This window comes from Ictalurus furcatus, unplaced genomic scaffold (assembly GCF_023375685.1).
Source record: "Ictalurus furcatus strain D&B unplaced genomic scaffold, Billie_1.0 scf7, whole genome shotgun sequence".
NCBI lineage: Eukaryota > Metazoa > Chordata > Actinopteri > Siluriformes > Ictaluridae > Ictalurus > Ictalurus furcatus.
The window spans coordinates 11922-29292 of NW_026521056.1; the positions used below are offsets into that span (position 1 = coordinate 11922).

The 17371-nt window shown below is 39.0% G+C and overlaps 3 protein-coding genes and 1 long non-coding RNA gene across 4 annotated transcripts; 3 read left to right on the forward strand and 1 right to left on the reverse strand.

The window, feature by feature from the left end:
• Positions 1-290: 290 nt before the first annotated feature.
• On the reverse strand, positions 291-14514 carry LOC128605007 (uncharacterized). Its single transcript, XR_008385435.1, has 4 exons — positions 14424-14514; positions 3587-3972; positions 941-2832; positions 291-670 (listed from the first exon to the last, which is right to left on the reverse strand). It is a non-coding gene; the product is annotated as an uncharacterized LOC128605007 (long non-coding RNA).
• LOC128605004 (uncharacterized) lies at positions 5704-14571 on the forward strand. The gene is made up of 2 exons (XM_053620108.1): positions 5704-8857; positions 14436-14571. The coding sequence occupies exon 1, from the start codon at positions 5838-5840 to the stop codon at positions 6822-6824; it is 987 nt and encodes a 328-aa protein (XP_053476083.1). The 5' UTR covers positions 5704-5837; the 3' UTR covers positions 6825-8857; positions 14436-14571.
• On the forward strand, positions 8770-11063 carry LOC128605006 (histone H4). Its single transcript, XM_053620111.1, has one exon. The coding sequence runs from the start codon at positions 10592-10594 to the stop codon at positions 10901-10903; it is 312 nt and encodes a 103-aa protein (XP_053476086.1). The 5' UTR covers positions 8770-10591; the 3' UTR covers positions 10904-11063.
• LOC128605005 (histone H2B) lies at positions 11298-13268 on the forward strand. The gene has a single exon (XM_053620109.1). The coding sequence runs from the start codon at positions 11523-11525 to the stop codon at positions 11895-11897; it is 375 nt and encodes a 124-aa protein (XP_053476084.1). The 5' UTR covers positions 11298-11522; the 3' UTR covers positions 11898-13268.
• Positions 14572-17371: the final 2800 nt, after the last annotated feature.

Genomic DNA, 17371 nt, shown 5'->3' on the forward strand with positions numbered 1-17371 from the left:
ACTAAACCACCACACACATAAGTTAAAGACAACGGGTGCACTGTGATTTCGTGCTATATTTCCATGTAAAATAATCTCTCAGAGAGAAAGTTAGAAGTGAATGAACGTGCTGCTCCTCTCTGCCCCTCACTGAACAGAGTAGCTGCAGAGAGAGGCGTGTCTCCGGGGGGAAAGCAGGACCTCACACTCACCGGGCAGTACTGGCCATTCTCTTCTACAGAAAGTAGCTAAGGTTTGTCTAAAAAGTCACTAGATATGACGCTAGGTGCTTTTTTGAAAACGTTGGAGGAGGGTCTGCAGCGGGGAGTCCTATTTTGAGTGAAAGGATTGTATTCATGTTCTATAGAAAATAAACCCTTTAAAGTTATTTAGTGATTTTGTATTTATTGACTTTTTATCATTCAAGCACGTTTTAAGCCTTCATCTCTGTAATCTTCTTCCCTATTTGTGGATATTGTTGTATATAAAATATACATGAAATAAACACGAGGGAGACCTAGTATTAGTAATATGTAATCTTATTGAGAATTCACCGGTCTGGTGCACTGTATGAACGGATGTTTACCTAAGACACAACACACAGCAAACCATACATGTATTTGATTAGTGCGGCAGGCCTCAGAGCGTAGGTGGACGGCCAACTAAGAGACACACACACACACACACAGGCCTATGCCACCACGCACACACACACAGAAGGAAAACAGAACATTATAAGAATAATAAAAGGAGTATTAAGATATTATAAGGATAATATAATGATATTATGACATAGGGAGTACAGTAAACCACTTGCAAGCAGTATAACCATATATATATATATATATATATATATATATATATATATATATATATATATATATATATATAACAGAAATGTAGAGCAAATATGAAAAGAAATTATAAACCAGAAATACAGAAGAATGTGAAAGAAACTTACTCATAATATACTTGGAGGTGGGGAAGAGTCTTGTCTCACGAGAAAAGGTCAGGAGTAATACAGACGAAGGCCTTAATTTTTAAGAGAGAACCAAGAGGGGCCATTTATAAGGGTAGTTGAGTCACGTTGCACACGCGAGATAACTGTGAGACCAAGGTCTCTCCGAAATGTTGTGTCTCGTACCTCTTTCAAACCTAATGGTGTTTGGAAAAGGCTCTTTTCAAAACATACTGGTAATTTTGATGAGCCCTTTCTAAAACAGAATGGTAATTTTGATAAGCTCTTTCTAAAACACATTCGTGTCTGGGTCATCCTGACCCTAAGAAAACTGTATAAATAGAAGAGCTTCAGCTCTGGTTTTTTAGATAACTTCTGAGAATTCTCATCGGTGTGGATCTCGTGTGGTGGAACGGAACCAATAAATCTGGAACCTTGCTTCTTCTCCCTCACGGCTGTTGTCTTATTTTTCTATCTCCAACTGGGTTTGCAGATGTGAGTATTTGCTTCTATGTTGAATTTTTAAGTGTCTTCAGGTAATAGGCTAAATTTGAGCCAGCAATATTCTCGAGTGAAATAGATGAGGCCACCTAGGGAACACATGAAGTTATGTAGGAGCAGTGATGAGAATGAAATGACTAATGAGATTAGAAAGACATTAATAATGTTACTATTAGCAGTAAATTTGTGTACTTTATTATGATAACTATACTGCTATGTACATGATATAATGTTAATGTGTTAATATGTTTTAAATGTGTTTGTGTGCTGTCCTTATACCGTGTCCAGGTCAGTCTCCCCGGCGCGCGCACAGACATATATAGTCAAATCGGAGCAGCGAGCCATAAGATCTGTTATGACGTCACGTTCAGAGTTCTATAAGTTTCCTGATGGTATGCTTGACGGTTGTTCCCTTTATGACGCCGCGAATGTCGAGGTTTTTAAACGTTGTGGTATCAGAGCTGGCCTCTGTATTCATTTGAGCAGGGTAGTATTTAATCATTGGTCTATCTAACCTTTTCATGTGGTTAGTTTCTTTGTTTGTTCATCTGTCGTGTTTAAGAATGGACACTGAAATAATATATCCAGATATCTGTACAGCTGCTGTGTGACAATGTAAACTTAAAAAACCCAACATTTCCATGTCTAGAGAAGAGGGTGCGTTCTTTAAAAATTAAATCATAATGATGATGCTGTTAAACAGTTCAGAAGCTCCGTGTATTGTCCTTGATACGTGAAAACTAGACAATGCACAGTAATAACGCTGATGAGCTGCGTCAGTGTAAAATAGCCCAAACCTGCCTTCTGTTTCAGGCGGCGTTGTGTTGGATGGAGCTTGACTGCCCTCGTGTGTCCAAACTCGGGAACGGCAGTTTCCCAGAAGGGGTATTCTGTTCCAAGTTTGTGGTAGTTAGCCAAGAAATATTACATGATTACTATTACTCTCTCTCCCCTTTTTTAAACCCGTTCACGATAATTATTGTATACATTACCTTTATTTTTGTAATCTTCTTCCCTATTTGTGGATATTCTCGAGTGAAATAGATGAGGCCACGTAGGGAACACATGAAGTTACCTAGGAGCAGAGTCTAAAATATCTTTTTGAGGGACCTCAAACTATTATCATTTGCTATACTATTGATCATTACGTTAAGTACATCTTATTCGTAAAAAGTACTTAATGAAGATAATATACTTTATATTTTTTTATGTAACCATTCAAGTATTTGTTGAAATGCTTTTGTTACTGATAAATACATGTACATTTAAATTGATTTTGTTCTGTCTGTGATTTTGTACATCTGGATGTTCAACTGGTCTCAGATCAAGCATCCTCCTCTGTACTGACTCCACTATCCCCAGCTTCATCCCATTCATCAGATTCCACAATTGTCCTGGAGTCCACAAGAAAGAGGAGGAACCCAACAGGGTTAATGGACCAGAATGAAGCAAGACAGGTAAGCTTTGAATAAATGCATTTAAAATCCTCAATTACATAATTGTTTATTATTGATACTTATCTGTAGAAGTGTTTTGTAAATGTATTCTCGGCATAAAGGAAAGGCATTAAAAATCCTCAAATTTCCATGAGCATGTCATAACAATGTAAGATGTTTTGGCAGAAAGTTGATTGTGTTCTGAGGGCCAATCCAAAGGGTGAGGAAATCTTCAAGGAGTATGAAAAGACCAAAACACTAACAGATGGTGAACGTCCTGGTTGCAGACATGTTAGAGCTACATGGGTAAGAATTGGAGGTCACTTCCCTCCCTTTGTCATCACAACAGATTCATGTGGCGCAGCTAAAGAATGCTATTCTGTGTTGCTATAAAAGGGGAATTTATCCTTTAACTTCTTGCAAAACATACACGCTTGCAAAGTAAATTGATTTATTTGAAAGGATGATTCCATCGTCAAGACGAATTATGCACTGGGAATTGTGACACTTTTTCCATACCTCCAAGATCCTTTCTCCAAACATGGATATGTAAGTTCTGTCTGAAAACCCAAACCAGTGTGTTTTTATATTTTCTTCCCTTTTATAGTTTTAAAGTTAAAATGATCTTGTTTTAGATGAGTGTTTATAGGTTGCTCAGCTTTGTATTTTCCACTTGTTTTTGTAGTGTTATATAGTCATTGTGTGAACTTACTGTGTTGAGTAATTCATTCTTGAAGCCAAGCACGAGATGCCTCTCTTTGGGTCTTTTCTTAAACAGGAACACTACTATGATCCTGAGGGTAATAGTGGCTTCATTGCATGGAGGATCAAGACAGTTCAACGTAACACCTGTGCTGGCTCCCGGTGTCATTCCAAGACTGTTCTTCAGGATGGTCCAAAAACCAGACGAGAATCTCTGTTATTCTGTCAACAGCAATTTGGTGAGGAGTGCAGGGAGGCGATATCTACGATACGATATTCCACTGATGAATCTGTGGTCAAAGAGAAGATGAGCGACTTTCCAGTATCGGCAGAAGGTGGTCGGTGAGGATGCACCATCTTCAGTCCTGGATTTGTTCCCTCGTTTCCTTGATGTACCTGGATTGGTAAGAAAATCTTTAGCTTTGGAAATAGTTTTGAAAAGGAAATTTTCTCTGTAGTTATTAAATGAGTTCACTGGTACAGTAGAGAAAGGAGTTGTTCAATGATCACCGTAACACCAACAGGCCGGTCCAAACTGAGAAATTCAACGTTCTAATCTTTTATATCCCAAATGTATGCATAAATAACACAGCAGATCTTAATTTTTAGTATTTGACCTTTTATCCATTTATGTCCGTTATATTTAAACCTGTATAAACCTTGTTTATAGATCGACCAGGATTTCTCCATGATGTTTGGTGACGAAGTGTCTCAGAAGTTCCTGGCAAAGTGGTCAATATTCTTCAAGCCAAAAATCATTGCAGACTGCAAGACTCTTAAGAATATGGGCGAGCTGCTGTCAGGAACTGAACCTGAATCTGAGGACTACAATGGTCAGTATAAACTGTTTTGTATTTTAAAAATGTTCCAGTCTTTAAAAAAATAATTAAAGAGAGATCATTTAATTATTTTGTGATGTCTTTACGATGGGACAGCGATATGTCCTCAATCCTTTTGCAGCTGCATCTGCTCCCTCTAACCTCAAGAGGCCAGAAAAAAAATATCCAAGATCAGTTCAGCTCAAGCAACCAGCCATCTTGTGAGATATCTTAAGGTATGCAAAAGTTACTATTTAAACATCAGATCTTAATTTTAGGAACTCTTGAGGTGTAGATTATTTTGGGATTCTGAGACCTGCATCTCATTTTGCTTACTCCACCTGCAAACAAGATGTGACGGTGCTAGTGATAATGTAAAAAAAACATGCAGTTTTATTTTCATATTTATTTTATGTCCCTTTGCTGACCTTCAGGAAGGAGCCAGTGTGACTACCTTCATTGAGAGTGCTGACACAAGACAACCATTCCTCCTCTGCATCAGTGAGCGAAAGAAGGATATCCCAAAGTTCTACGTTATTATCGACCAAAAGGCGATCCCATGTAAGGCACACACATCAGTGGCAGCTTTTGATGAACTGTTCAAAGTTCACTATGTCTTCAGTTTCTCATATGATGAAGCTCTTTGTAATTTCTACACATTTATCCAAACCACTATCTATAACATCGATGTCGGAAGAGCAAAGGAGAGCCCGCGTGTTAAAGATCTTCGAGCATGATTGCTGCAGTGAGATTAACAGCCTTGAAGATGTTCACATGTTTTGTATGTAAAGCACACCTCAGAACTTGTTTGGTTCTTTGTCAACATTTAAAATTTCAACATGGTTTATATCTTAGCAAAAAGTTACATTTAAAATGTGGAGAGCCAGGTCGCCCGTTATCATTTTGTACTTATAGTGGCTTCCGAAAACACCTCAGCAAGGTACATAGTCACACTATGGATCAAGAGATTGATACTAATCAGGATCTTTCCACTCAGGGAGAATATGAGGCGGAATGTTCAAATGATCGCCCAAATTCTGTTGCCACTTTACATACTTCACAAAGTTCTGTTGTTACAACTCAGCTATCTTCAGTGTGTGGATCAATTGTTGCTCATTTGCAAGCATCAGGTCTTTCTGAAAGTGCTGTCCAAACAATTGTTTGTTCAATGGAAGAAGTTGTTAATGATGTTAAAATCCAAGCATGAGATGCAGTTCTTAAAACTGATACTCCTGAAAGTACAAGTTCAGACACTTGTAGAAGAACTGAACACTGTTTCGATCAATTAAGTAATCCTTTTTCAGCATTAAACACTGAGTCAAGGAGACATAAATATTATGATGAGAAATGGGAAATAGTTGAACCTAAAGAATGTGTTCTTGGGGTGAGAATGGATTTGCGCAGAGATAGAACTACAGGCAGGTTCCCGTAACGGACAAGTGCATGTATGTACCCATTCTGGGTACACTGAAATCAATATTCAAAAACAGTCCAGTTAGAGAGAGTTTTTTACAGGACAAACAGAGTGGAATTGGAGTTAACAAAGACATTAATGATGGGTCGTATTTCCAAAACCATGCACTGTTCTCGCAGCAAAAGCACGCTTTACAGATTCTACTCTATTACAACGATTTTGAAACTGCTAACCCTCTAGGTTCCAAGAGGGGGATCCACAAACTTGGTTGTATCTATTTTACTCTAAAAAAAAAAAATCTTCCACCCAAGTGTAACTCTGTACTAATTAATGTACATCTTGCAGCTCTATTCTACATGGAAGATCTTAAGACATATGGTTTTGATGTGATACCAAAGCCCCTTATTGATGACCTGAAAATCTTAGAAACCGAAGGCATACAGCTTCCTTGTTTTGAACAACCTTTGTTTGGCTCAGTAATTCAAGTAACAGGAGATAATTTGGCTTTAAATGGCTTACTGGCATTTGTGGAATATTTCAGTGCAACTAATTTCCATAGGTTCTGTTTAATTAGTAAGGAAGAAGTTCAATCTATATTTACTGAAGATCATTCTGGGTTAATTTTCCATTCCAAAGAGGTTCATACTGAACATTGTAAGGCACTAAATGAAAATCCTGAACTGCGGTCAATATATGGTGTCAAAAAGTCATGTGTGCATAATTCATTACAGTATTTCCATTGTACTGATAACTATGCTGTTGTCATCATTCATGATCTGCTAGAGGGTGTGGTACAGTATGAACTTAAACTGTTTTTTGAGTACCTTGTTAAACAGGACTATGTCTCTTTGAACACATTGTCAAATAGGATACAGAGCTTTAATTATGGTTACACAGACTGTAAAAACAAACCAAGTGGGTTAAAAATGGATGATAAGGGCAAACACCTGGGTTTGAATGCCATACAGTTATGGTGTCTTCTGCACAACACTCCACTGATATTTGGTGGTCATTGAAAGGAATAACAATCACTGGAACTTTCTCCTGCTTTCGATACAGATTGTCAATATAGTGTTCTCCTACACCATAACTGATGGGATGATATGTTACTTAAAACATCTGATCTGTGATCACCATACTCTATTCAAAGAATTGTTTCCTGACAAGAGGTCGATTCCCAAGCACCACTTGATGATGCACTATCTGAGATGCATAAAAAAATTGGCCCTCTTATCCATATGTGGTGAATGCGATTTGAAGCTAAGCACCATATTTTCAAAAGATGTGGCAAAAATTTCAAGAATCTCATTAAATCATTAGTAAAGCAACATCGTCAATTGATATTTAACTGTGAAAATGATTGTTTTAGAAGGTTTTAATTGTTTTTAATTTGGCCCTACATCAAAAACCATCTGTAACTTGCAAGGTGGGGAAGAACTCAGTCAGACATTATATTTAGAAGCCTGTTTGAGTGTTACAAGTACAAAGTGGGTCAGACATTATGGTACTGAGTATCAGGTTGGTTTGTTCATATGCACTGGATGTACCTATGATCTCCCTGTGTTCAAAAAGGTCTGTGAGATAATAATATATGAAGAGTGTTTTTACATTACAGGAAATTATGAAAGCACTATGTTCTATGATGACCACTTCAATGCATACTCTATGGAAGATAACCAAATGGATGAGTTTTCTGTCATCTCTGTGAACGAACTGACACATTTTTGACCAGCCATTTGACCAGCAATGCTCTAATGAGATTAATCAAAGAGAGTACATAGTGCCCAATTGTTATATTTAGAAAGACTTGACATGAGGGGTCAGTAATGTTAACGCCCTTGAAAAAATAAAACCATTATAAAGCAATCAACTTGTTTTTTTTTTCTTTATTTGCCTTTTAGATTTGTAATCATTTAAATGTAATTTTAATTGTGCAGTAGCATATTAACACTTTATAGTGTTAGAGGCAACTCATTTAATAGTATGCAATTACCACTATGAGATTTAATGAATTACTCCTATGAGAATTAATTTCTAACACTACCCACTGGTGTTGAGAAACTAACACTTGAGTAGTGTTCAGTTGCAACTATACAAAGAGTTGATGTGAACTCTATTAAAGTGTTAAAATCCCAATGTGGAGTGTGGACCCCTCCAGACACTTTAAAAGTGTTTACATTAAATCCAATAGAGTTGATTTCTTTCTGTGGATTTTGCTGTGTATGTAAATTAATATGTTCCGTAGGTGGCCTCATCTATTTCACTCGAGAAGATCCAGAACTAGGGAAGAAGATTACAGTGTTAATATTATATTAGAAAAGAATGTGTGTACTTTATGATGTTGATGAATATACTGCTATGTACATGATAAAATGTGAATGTATTATTATTGTTTAAACTATGTTGGCGTGCGCACACACACAGACAGACAGACAAATATAGTGAAATCAGAGCAGCCAGCCATAAGATCCGTTATGACATCACGGTCAGAGTTCTAGAACTAACCTGATGGTATGTTTGACGGTTGTTCTCTTTATGACGCCGGGAATCTCGAGGTTTTTAAACGCTGTGGTGTCTGAGCAGGCCTATATTCATTTGAACGGAGTTATATTTAAATCTTTGGTCTATCTAACCTTTTCCTTTTGTTTGTTTATCTAACATGTTTAAGAATGGACATTGAACTAATGTCTCCAGATACATGTACAGCTGTTTTGTGACAATGTAAATTTGTACATGGAAAGGTTTTTTTTTTTTATGTCAAGTGATGAAGGTATGTTCTTTAAAAACGAGATGATGACGATGATGATAATAATAATAATAATAATAATAATAATAAGCTACTGTTAAATAGTTCAGAAGCTCCGTGTATCGTCCTTGATATGTGAAAATGATACAATTTATAGTAATAACGCTAATGAGCTGTATCTGTGTACACTAGCCCAAATCTACCTTCTGTTTCAGGCGGCGTTGTGTGTTGCGCTGGATGGAGCTTGACTGCCCTCGTGTGTCCAACCTCGGGAACGGCAATTTCCCAGAAGCGGTTTTCTGGGTAAGAACTTTGACACAATATTACTCTCTCTCTCTCTCTCTCTCTCTCTCTCTCTCTCTTCCTTTTAATCCGGTCCCGTTCATGATAATTGTTGTAATTTAACAATGGTATACATTACCTTTATCTTTGTACCGTTCTTGTACCGTGTGGATATTCCCGAGCGAAATAGATGAGGCCACGTAGGGAACACATGCAGTTGCACAAGCGCAGTGATGAGAATGAACATGAATGTTGGTGCTCATGAGCAAATCTGGCAGTTTCATGATGAACCCGCTACACTTGAATTTGAGATACTGACCGTAAACAAAAATAGACTTCTAAACACCGCCCTTAAAAGCTTAATAACAGAATACGGCAATTTTTGGGAAATTGCCGTTCCCAAGTTTGGCCACACGAGGGCAGTCATGTTCCATCCAGCACAACACACGACGCCGCCTAAAACAGAAGGTAGGTTGTACTACTACTTCTAATAATGACCTCAATCGAAGTAATTAAATAGACAATGAAAGGTGTTGTCTATATAGCTGACCTCATTTTTCTACACTGTGAGTTAAAGGCACACAACTATCAGAATCCCAGTTTATAATTGTGTTTGATTGGCCAAGGAGATTAAAGTGTGCGGGGAATCCGACTCTTTTTGAGCTTATTGGACATTACACATTGCTGTAATTATCTCATTGGCATTAATTCATTGATCATAGTTTATTTGACGAATGCAACTGCTGCGACATATTTTGCCAATCTTAAACTCAGCTGTCATTCTGGAGGAGCAGTTTTGGTTGATGCATGACATTTAGGTTCAAACACAGTGCGTACATTGACTGTAACACAGATAGCGAAAATGAAAATGGGAAAAGAGAAGGCCAGTGATTAGATAGTGCGAAGGCTGACTTTGTATTCCTACTTGTGTGTGATGTGTGTTATGTTAGTTTCTCTTGCACAACTGTCAAAGTGCATATGCTTCCTTTGTGAATGACACTTTTTAAGAATGAGATGAGGGTTTGAGACAATGTAGCTAATTTCGACCTTCGAGAGTCCATTACATCATGCATTTGCGAGAGCTGATAAAGCAAGGCCTGAGAGTTGTGTTTGCATTCCTTTCTGTGGTGCTTGTAAGTTAGTGAAGTACTTGTGTGGTAGAATGTGGGCTGCTTCAAAGTGAACACAGACATTGGTGCTGATCCGCTGAATGCTGGGCCTACTAATAAAGGCTTGTGCTGCTATGTGCGACCTGTAGTTGCAGTGGACGTAGGACTGTAGTATATACGGGCCTTGAGTCCAAGGACGTGCTCAAAAGGAACGTCTTGTGTTTGAAACAGTAATGTCAATGTTGTACAAACACAGACAGCTTTTTCTAACCTCCTTACGCTGATGAGTGTTTTAGCTGTATGCTTTACTATGCATGTTTTACCCAAAGTTCCTGACTATTGTGTTGTACTACTACTACTACTACTACTACTACTAATTTGAACCAAAACATTAGTACTGAAAATACTAATAATGTTTTGTATCTGTGTGTGTTTTTAGAGAGAGAGAGAGAATGGGGAAGAAGAAGACGTTAGCAGGTGAAAAGCAGTGCCTAGTGATTGTTTTCGAAAAAGAGAGCTATTGTGTGACCGTTGGTGTAAGGCCCGCCTCCTCGCCTGTTCTCAACTAGGTCCTGTCGAGTGTGGATAAATAGGTGGGCGCTGCGCGAGAACTTTCATTGAGTGGCTTGACTTCGAAAGCAGTATCATGTCTGGCAGAGGCAAGGGTGGTAAAGGACTCGGCAAAGGAGGCGCTAAGCGTCACCGCAAGGTGCTTCGCGATAACATCCAGGGGATCACCAAGCCGGCTATTCGCCGTCTGGCTCGCCGTGGCGGTGTAAAGCGTATTTCTGGTCTGATCTATGAAGAGACTCGTGGTGTACTGAAGGTGTTCCTGGAGAACGTGATCCGCGACGCCGTCACCTACACCGAGCATGCCAAGAGAAAGACCGTGACCGCCATGGATGTGGTGTACGCTCTGAAACGCCAGGGACGCACCCTGTACGGGTTCGGCGGTTAAACGCTCTAACAACGAACGACGCGAACACAACGGCTCTTTTAAGAGCCACCCACATGTCTAGAAAAAGAGCTGTTCCGTGTGGAAAAAAATCAAAAGCCTTTTTCTTTTGTGAAACATAAGGCATCAAACGCTGTACACAAGTAGCATAAGAACTTATGTATGTATTAATTAATAAGTAATTATTAATAATTATTATGCAATCTATTTGTATTTTTTGTAATAAACTATAAATATATATGTATGTGCACAGTATTAAGTAGTATTATAACGTGTTTGTTTAAAGCGAGTTAGAAGATGGTTTTAGTAGAAACTTATATATTTCTCGCTCTCCTACACACACACATATATATATATATATATATATATATCAAAAAATTTCAAGCCAACTTTTTTTTTCATTGTGCATGTTGTCCTGAAAGTACAACGGCGGGAAGGGAAACAAAGCGTAGCGGAGGAGGAGGCGGAGAAGTAGGAGGTGCCATGCAGGAGGAGGTATCGAATTTTGGCCAATCAAAAAAAGGTGTCTTGTCTGGGCGTTATTAGCATGTGGGTCTGTAAATAGAGCGGGCGCGAGGCGGGCGCTAGTTATTCTCTGTTCTTTTACTCGAGAAGCAGCATCATGCCCGATCCAGCCAAGGCAGCGCCCAAGAAGGGATCAAAGAAAGCCGTGACCAAGACGGCCGGCAAAGGAGGCAAGAAGCGCAGAAAGTCCAGGAAGGAGAGCTACGCCATTTACGTGTACAAGGTCCTGAAGCAGGTGCACCCTGACACCGGAATCTCATCCAAGGCCATGGGCATCATGAACTCCTTCGTGAATGATATTTTTGAGCGCATCGCCGGTGAGTCTTCTCGTCTGGCTCATTACAACAAGCGCTCCACTATCACCTCCAGGGAGATCCAGACCGCCGTGCGCCTGTTGCTTCCCGGCGAGCTGGCCAAGCACGCCGTGTCCGAGGGCACAAAGGCCGTCACCAAGTACACCAGCTCCAAATAAAGCGCGTTACCGCCGTCTTCATCAACCCAACGGCTCTTTTAAGAGCCACCCACTTTTCATACAAAGAGCGATTTCCTCTTTTTTGCTTTTCCTCTCACGCTGTGTGTGTGTGTGTGTGTGTGTGTGTGTGTGTGTGTGAGAGAGAGAGAGAGATAGAGGGGGACTTCTGAAGCGCTGCACTCCTGTGGATGTTCAGGATTTTGGGTAATTATAGCAGCCTGCTAAATGCAGAGATGAGTATATTTAAACGGTTGTAGCACGGTTTTGGGGGGGGGGTTGTATAATCTGAGCAATGCAAAATGGGGCTTTAGCAGCACAAAGTTATTCGTATTAAGATTGTAGCAAGAGGAAATAACTTAAAATGGTTTTCTAGTAGCACATCATTATTAATTAGAGGTGCCCAAACTTTTTCCTAGGAAGGGCCAAAAATCAAACTTGATTGAGGACTGTGGGCCGAAAGTTGCTGTGTGACAATGTAAACTTAAAAAAAAAACCCCAACATTTCCATGTCTAGAGAAGAGGGTATGTTCTTTAAAAATTAAATCATAATGATGATGCTGTTAAACAGTTGAGAAGCTCCGTGTATTGTCCTTGATACGTGAAAACTAGACAATGCACAGTAATAACGCTGATGAGCTGTGTCAGTCACTGCGTTTACATGGACAACAATAATCCACTATTAACCCGATTAAGACAATATTCCAATTAAGAAACTACCATGTAGACAGCAATTTTTAATTACCTTAATCTGATTAAGGTCATACTAGAAGTAAGCACTAATTGAATTAAGACAGGTGGAGTACTCCTGTTTTAGTTGCATTATCAACGTGTATTACAGACATGTAATCACCTTAATCACACTATTAACGTGGTGAGTTTTCACCGCATTTTGCGACAGGACATGATCACACACGGCAGTTATACGTTTTATGGCGAACAAGAGAGTTTGGCTGCGTCCCAAACTGCATACTTTCCTACTATAGGCCTGTAGTGGGGATAAATACATGTATCTCGGCTACTATATAGAAGGTAAGTACGCGGTTTGGGACTGTTGTGGATAAAAAAATGTCATAAAATAAACATAAGGGAGACCTAGCATCCAGCAAAGGGGAGAAGAAGAAAAGACGGGCACCTAGACACATAGAAGCGGGATTAGGCGGACATTGACAAATTGGAATTACACTTTAAAGGTCTTTAAGAGCAGTAGTAGTCAAAAAAGTCAAAAAGAGGTATATGAGCTGAGCTGAGGAGTGCTAATACACACACACACACACACGCTCGTACAGTCAAGGGCGGGCAAGTAGACACAACATACACACACACTCTCTCTTTCTCATACACACACATGAATAACTTTAATAATATCTTATAGCTTTTCAAGTAGTATAAATATATATAAAATAAGAAATATAGTGCAAATATGAAAATAAATTATAAACTAGAAATACAGGAAAATGTAAACTTACTCATGACTCAAATGGTGAAGGTTCTTGTCTCACAAGGAAGGCCTTAATTTTAAGAAAGAACCATGAGGAGCCATTTATAAGGGTGGCTGAGTCAACCTGCCCCCCCGCGAGATAACAATAAGACCAAGGTCACTCTAGATTGTTTAGTCTTGTCCACTTTCTATTTTACGGGTTATTCAAATTCTCTGGTTTCGATTCTCTGGGTAATTCAAAACTCTGGTTTCTGATTCTCTGAGTAACTAAAAACTCTGGGTTTTTATTTTCTGGGTTATTAGAAATGCCTGGGTTCTGATTTTATGTGTAAATTAAAACCCCTGGTTTCAGTTCTATGTGTAAGTGAAATAGCCCTTTTCTGGAACATAAGAGTAAGGTAAATGAGCTCTTTTTTAACCCTATTGGTAGTGAGATCATAGTCTTCTTGAAACATCTGGGTTATTTAGTGTGTAAATACAGTATAAATACTGGAGCTTAAGCTCAGGGTATTGGGATCACTTCTGAGAATTCTCATCGGTGTGGATCTCGTGTGGTGGAATGGAACAATAAAGCTGGACCCTTGCTTCTTCTCACTCACGGCTGGTGTATTTTTTCTATCTCCAACTGGGCTCAGAGGTAGATGTGAGTATTGGCTTCTATGTTGAATTTTAAGTGTTTTTGGGTAATAGGCTAAATTTGAGCCAACAGGACGCAGCCCACAGCTTCAAGCAGTTGCCTATTAGCATGTATAGCATGGCAAATAATTAACCGCACTTAAAGCATTTGTAAAAAAAATAAATAAAATAAAAACACCCAAAACTGTATACGGTACCATAACGAAGACGAACTGTATGTTGATATGTGAAATTCTGGAGGGACGTCGGACGGCGTGGTATGGTGACGTAATGACACGGGCTGTTAATCTAATTATGTTCTAAAACATGTAAAATGGGAACATGACAGGAGTATTCTAAAAGCAACTCATGTAAACACCTTAATCACGTTATTATCTTACTCAGAGTAAGGTCAATAATTAGATTACTGCTGTCCATGTAAACGTAATCAGTGTAAAATAGCCCAAACCCACCTTCTGTTTCAGGCGGCATTGTGCTGGATGGAGCTTGACTGCCCTCGTGTGTCCAAACTCGGGAACGGCAGTTTCCCAGAAGGGGTATTCTGTTCCAAGTTCGTGGTAGTTAGCCAAGAAATATTACATGATTACTATTACTCTCCCCCCCCCCCCTTTTTTTTTAAACCTGTTTGTGATAATTATTGTATACATTACCTTTATCTTTGTAATGTTCCTCCCTATTTGTCACCTATTCTCGAGTAAAATAGATGAGGCCACGTAGGGAACACATGAAGCAGTGATGAGAATGAAATTTCTACTATTAGAAATACATTAATATTTTCATATTACAAATCAATTTGTGTACTTTAACATTATATAATATACATAGCAGTATATTTATCAATTCAATTTTTATTTATTTGTATAGCGCTTTTACAATAGACATTGTCTCAAAGCAGCTTTACAGAAATATCAAATTATTTATCATCATCATCATCATCATCATGTGTGAATATGCTTTAAATGTGTTGGTGTGCTGTCTGTATACCGTGTCTCTTTCCGTCTGTCTGGCCGGCATGCGCACATATATAGTGAAATCGGAGCAGTGTTCAGAGTTCTAGACCTGTCCTAGTGGTATGCGTGACCATTTTCCCCGTTTATGACGCCGCGAATGTCGAGTTATTAAACGTTGTGGTATCTGAGCAGGCCTCTGTATTCATTTGAACGGAGTTGTATTAAATCATTGCTGTATCTAACCTTTGCATTTTGGTAAATAAATAAATGACTTTTATCCAAAGCGCTTTACACTGTGTCTCATTCACCCATTCACACACACACCAATGGTAGCAGAGCTGCCATGCAAGGCTCTAACGCCATCGGGAGCAACTTGGGGTCCAGTGTCTTGCCCAAGGACACTTCGGCATGTGGAGTCATGTGGGCTGGGAATCGAACCGCCAACCCTATGATTAGTGGACAACCCACTCAACCACCAGAGCCACGGCCACCATTTTGTTTGTTCATGTAGCATGTTTTAATAATGGACATTGTCACAAAGCAGCTGGACAGATATATGGATATATTATTTCAATGTAAATTTACAAACAACATTTCCATGTCAAGAATCGAGGGTATGTTCTTTAAAAAGTTAATAATAATAATAATAATAATAATAATAATAATAATAATACTGCTGGTAAACAGTTCAGAAGCTCTGTGTATTGTTTTTGATATGTCAAAACTAGACAACGCAGGCCAAGAGAGTGACCATCAAGCCCAAGGATATTCAGCTGGCCCGGCGTATTCGCGGAGGGCGCGTGTAAACCACAACTCCGTCTAATATACACAAAGGCTCTTTTAAGAGCCACTTCATCGTCTCAGAAAACAGCAAATTTTCTTTCTTGGGCTGTTTGAATATTTAGAACGTGGTACAGAGAGAAGGGGACACGTGTCTAGGAGTGGCACCTTGAGGGTGTTTGTGCATGTATTTGCCAATGGGAAGAGTGAATTGGAAAAAACACAATGCATGGTAGCGGTGCTATTCCAGCAGGTGGAAGTGATGTCAGGCCAGTAGCAAACATCAGTACATTCTCGAGTGACACTTCAGTTTGGTGTTCTACAAGGACAAACAAAAATAATTATGGAATTTCAAACATAGCTAGAAAAAAATACCCCAAAATGTCTATCATTTACTTTGTTCGGCGGAACACAAATTGAGAAATTTAGAAGAATAACCTGCTTGCTCTTTTTCATACAACAGTAATGGATAATTGATCAATGGATCTACTAGCTTTCAAGCTTCAAAAAGGGCACAAAATATTGTAACTGTATTCCATTACAACCTGTACATTTACATGGACAGCAATAATCTCATTATTGACCTTATTCTGAATAAACAAACATAGATCGATTAACGGCACACGTTATAACGTCTCCACGCCACACCGTCCCCTCCAGAGTTTCCCATATCAACATACAGTTCGTCTTCGTTATGGGACCGTAAACGGATTTGGGTGTTTCATTTTTAATTTTACTAAAAGCTTCAAGTGCAGTTAATTATATCATGCTATACGTGCTAATAGACTGCTTGAAGCTGTGGGATGCGTCTGAAACAATACTATATATAGTAGGTAATACATGGTTTAGGACGCAGCCGTGCTCTCATGTTTGCCGTCAAAAGGTTGACCACTGCCGTGTGTGTGTGTGTCCTGTCGCAACATGTGGCAAAAACTCCCACAGGACGTTAATACTGTGATTAAAGTGTGTACATGTCTATCAGTACGTTTACATGGTGTCATATATCAAGAAGGTACTCTGGACTTCAGTTCCCATCAGCCACTGCACTGTACTACATCAATGTCACATACCACCTGCACCTGAATCACGTTTCTGTTAACGAGCACGCTTATAATATAGCCACTGTTTGCACTGCTTCCTTGTCTTACGTTTGTCTTACATTACCGTTGTCCATGTTACCGTGATTAGGTTCTGTTAGTTTATGTTTAGTCATTGCCACAGTGTTTTGCATTAGTCATAGTATCTTTTGTGTTTTGTTGGTTTATTAAATAAAACGTTTAAAATCTGCGATTGCTTCCGTACCCATCTTTGAGACGTGACACATGGACAACGATAATCCGATATTAACCCGATTGAGACGATACTCTGATTAAGAATGTAGCATGTAAACAGAGATTACTGATGACCTTAATCTGATTAAAGTCATACTTGAAGTAAACACAAATAGAAATAAGACATGGAGTATTCCTGTTTTAGTCGCATTATCGACGTGCGTTACAGACAGTTACACACCTCACTCACACTATTAATGTCGTGTGGGAGTTTTCACCGGATTTTGCGACAGGTCACGATCATACATGGCCATGCACAACCGTTTCACTGCAAACAAGAGAGCACAGCTGCGTCCCAAACCGCGTACTTACCTACTGTGAATACTTATGTACATGTGC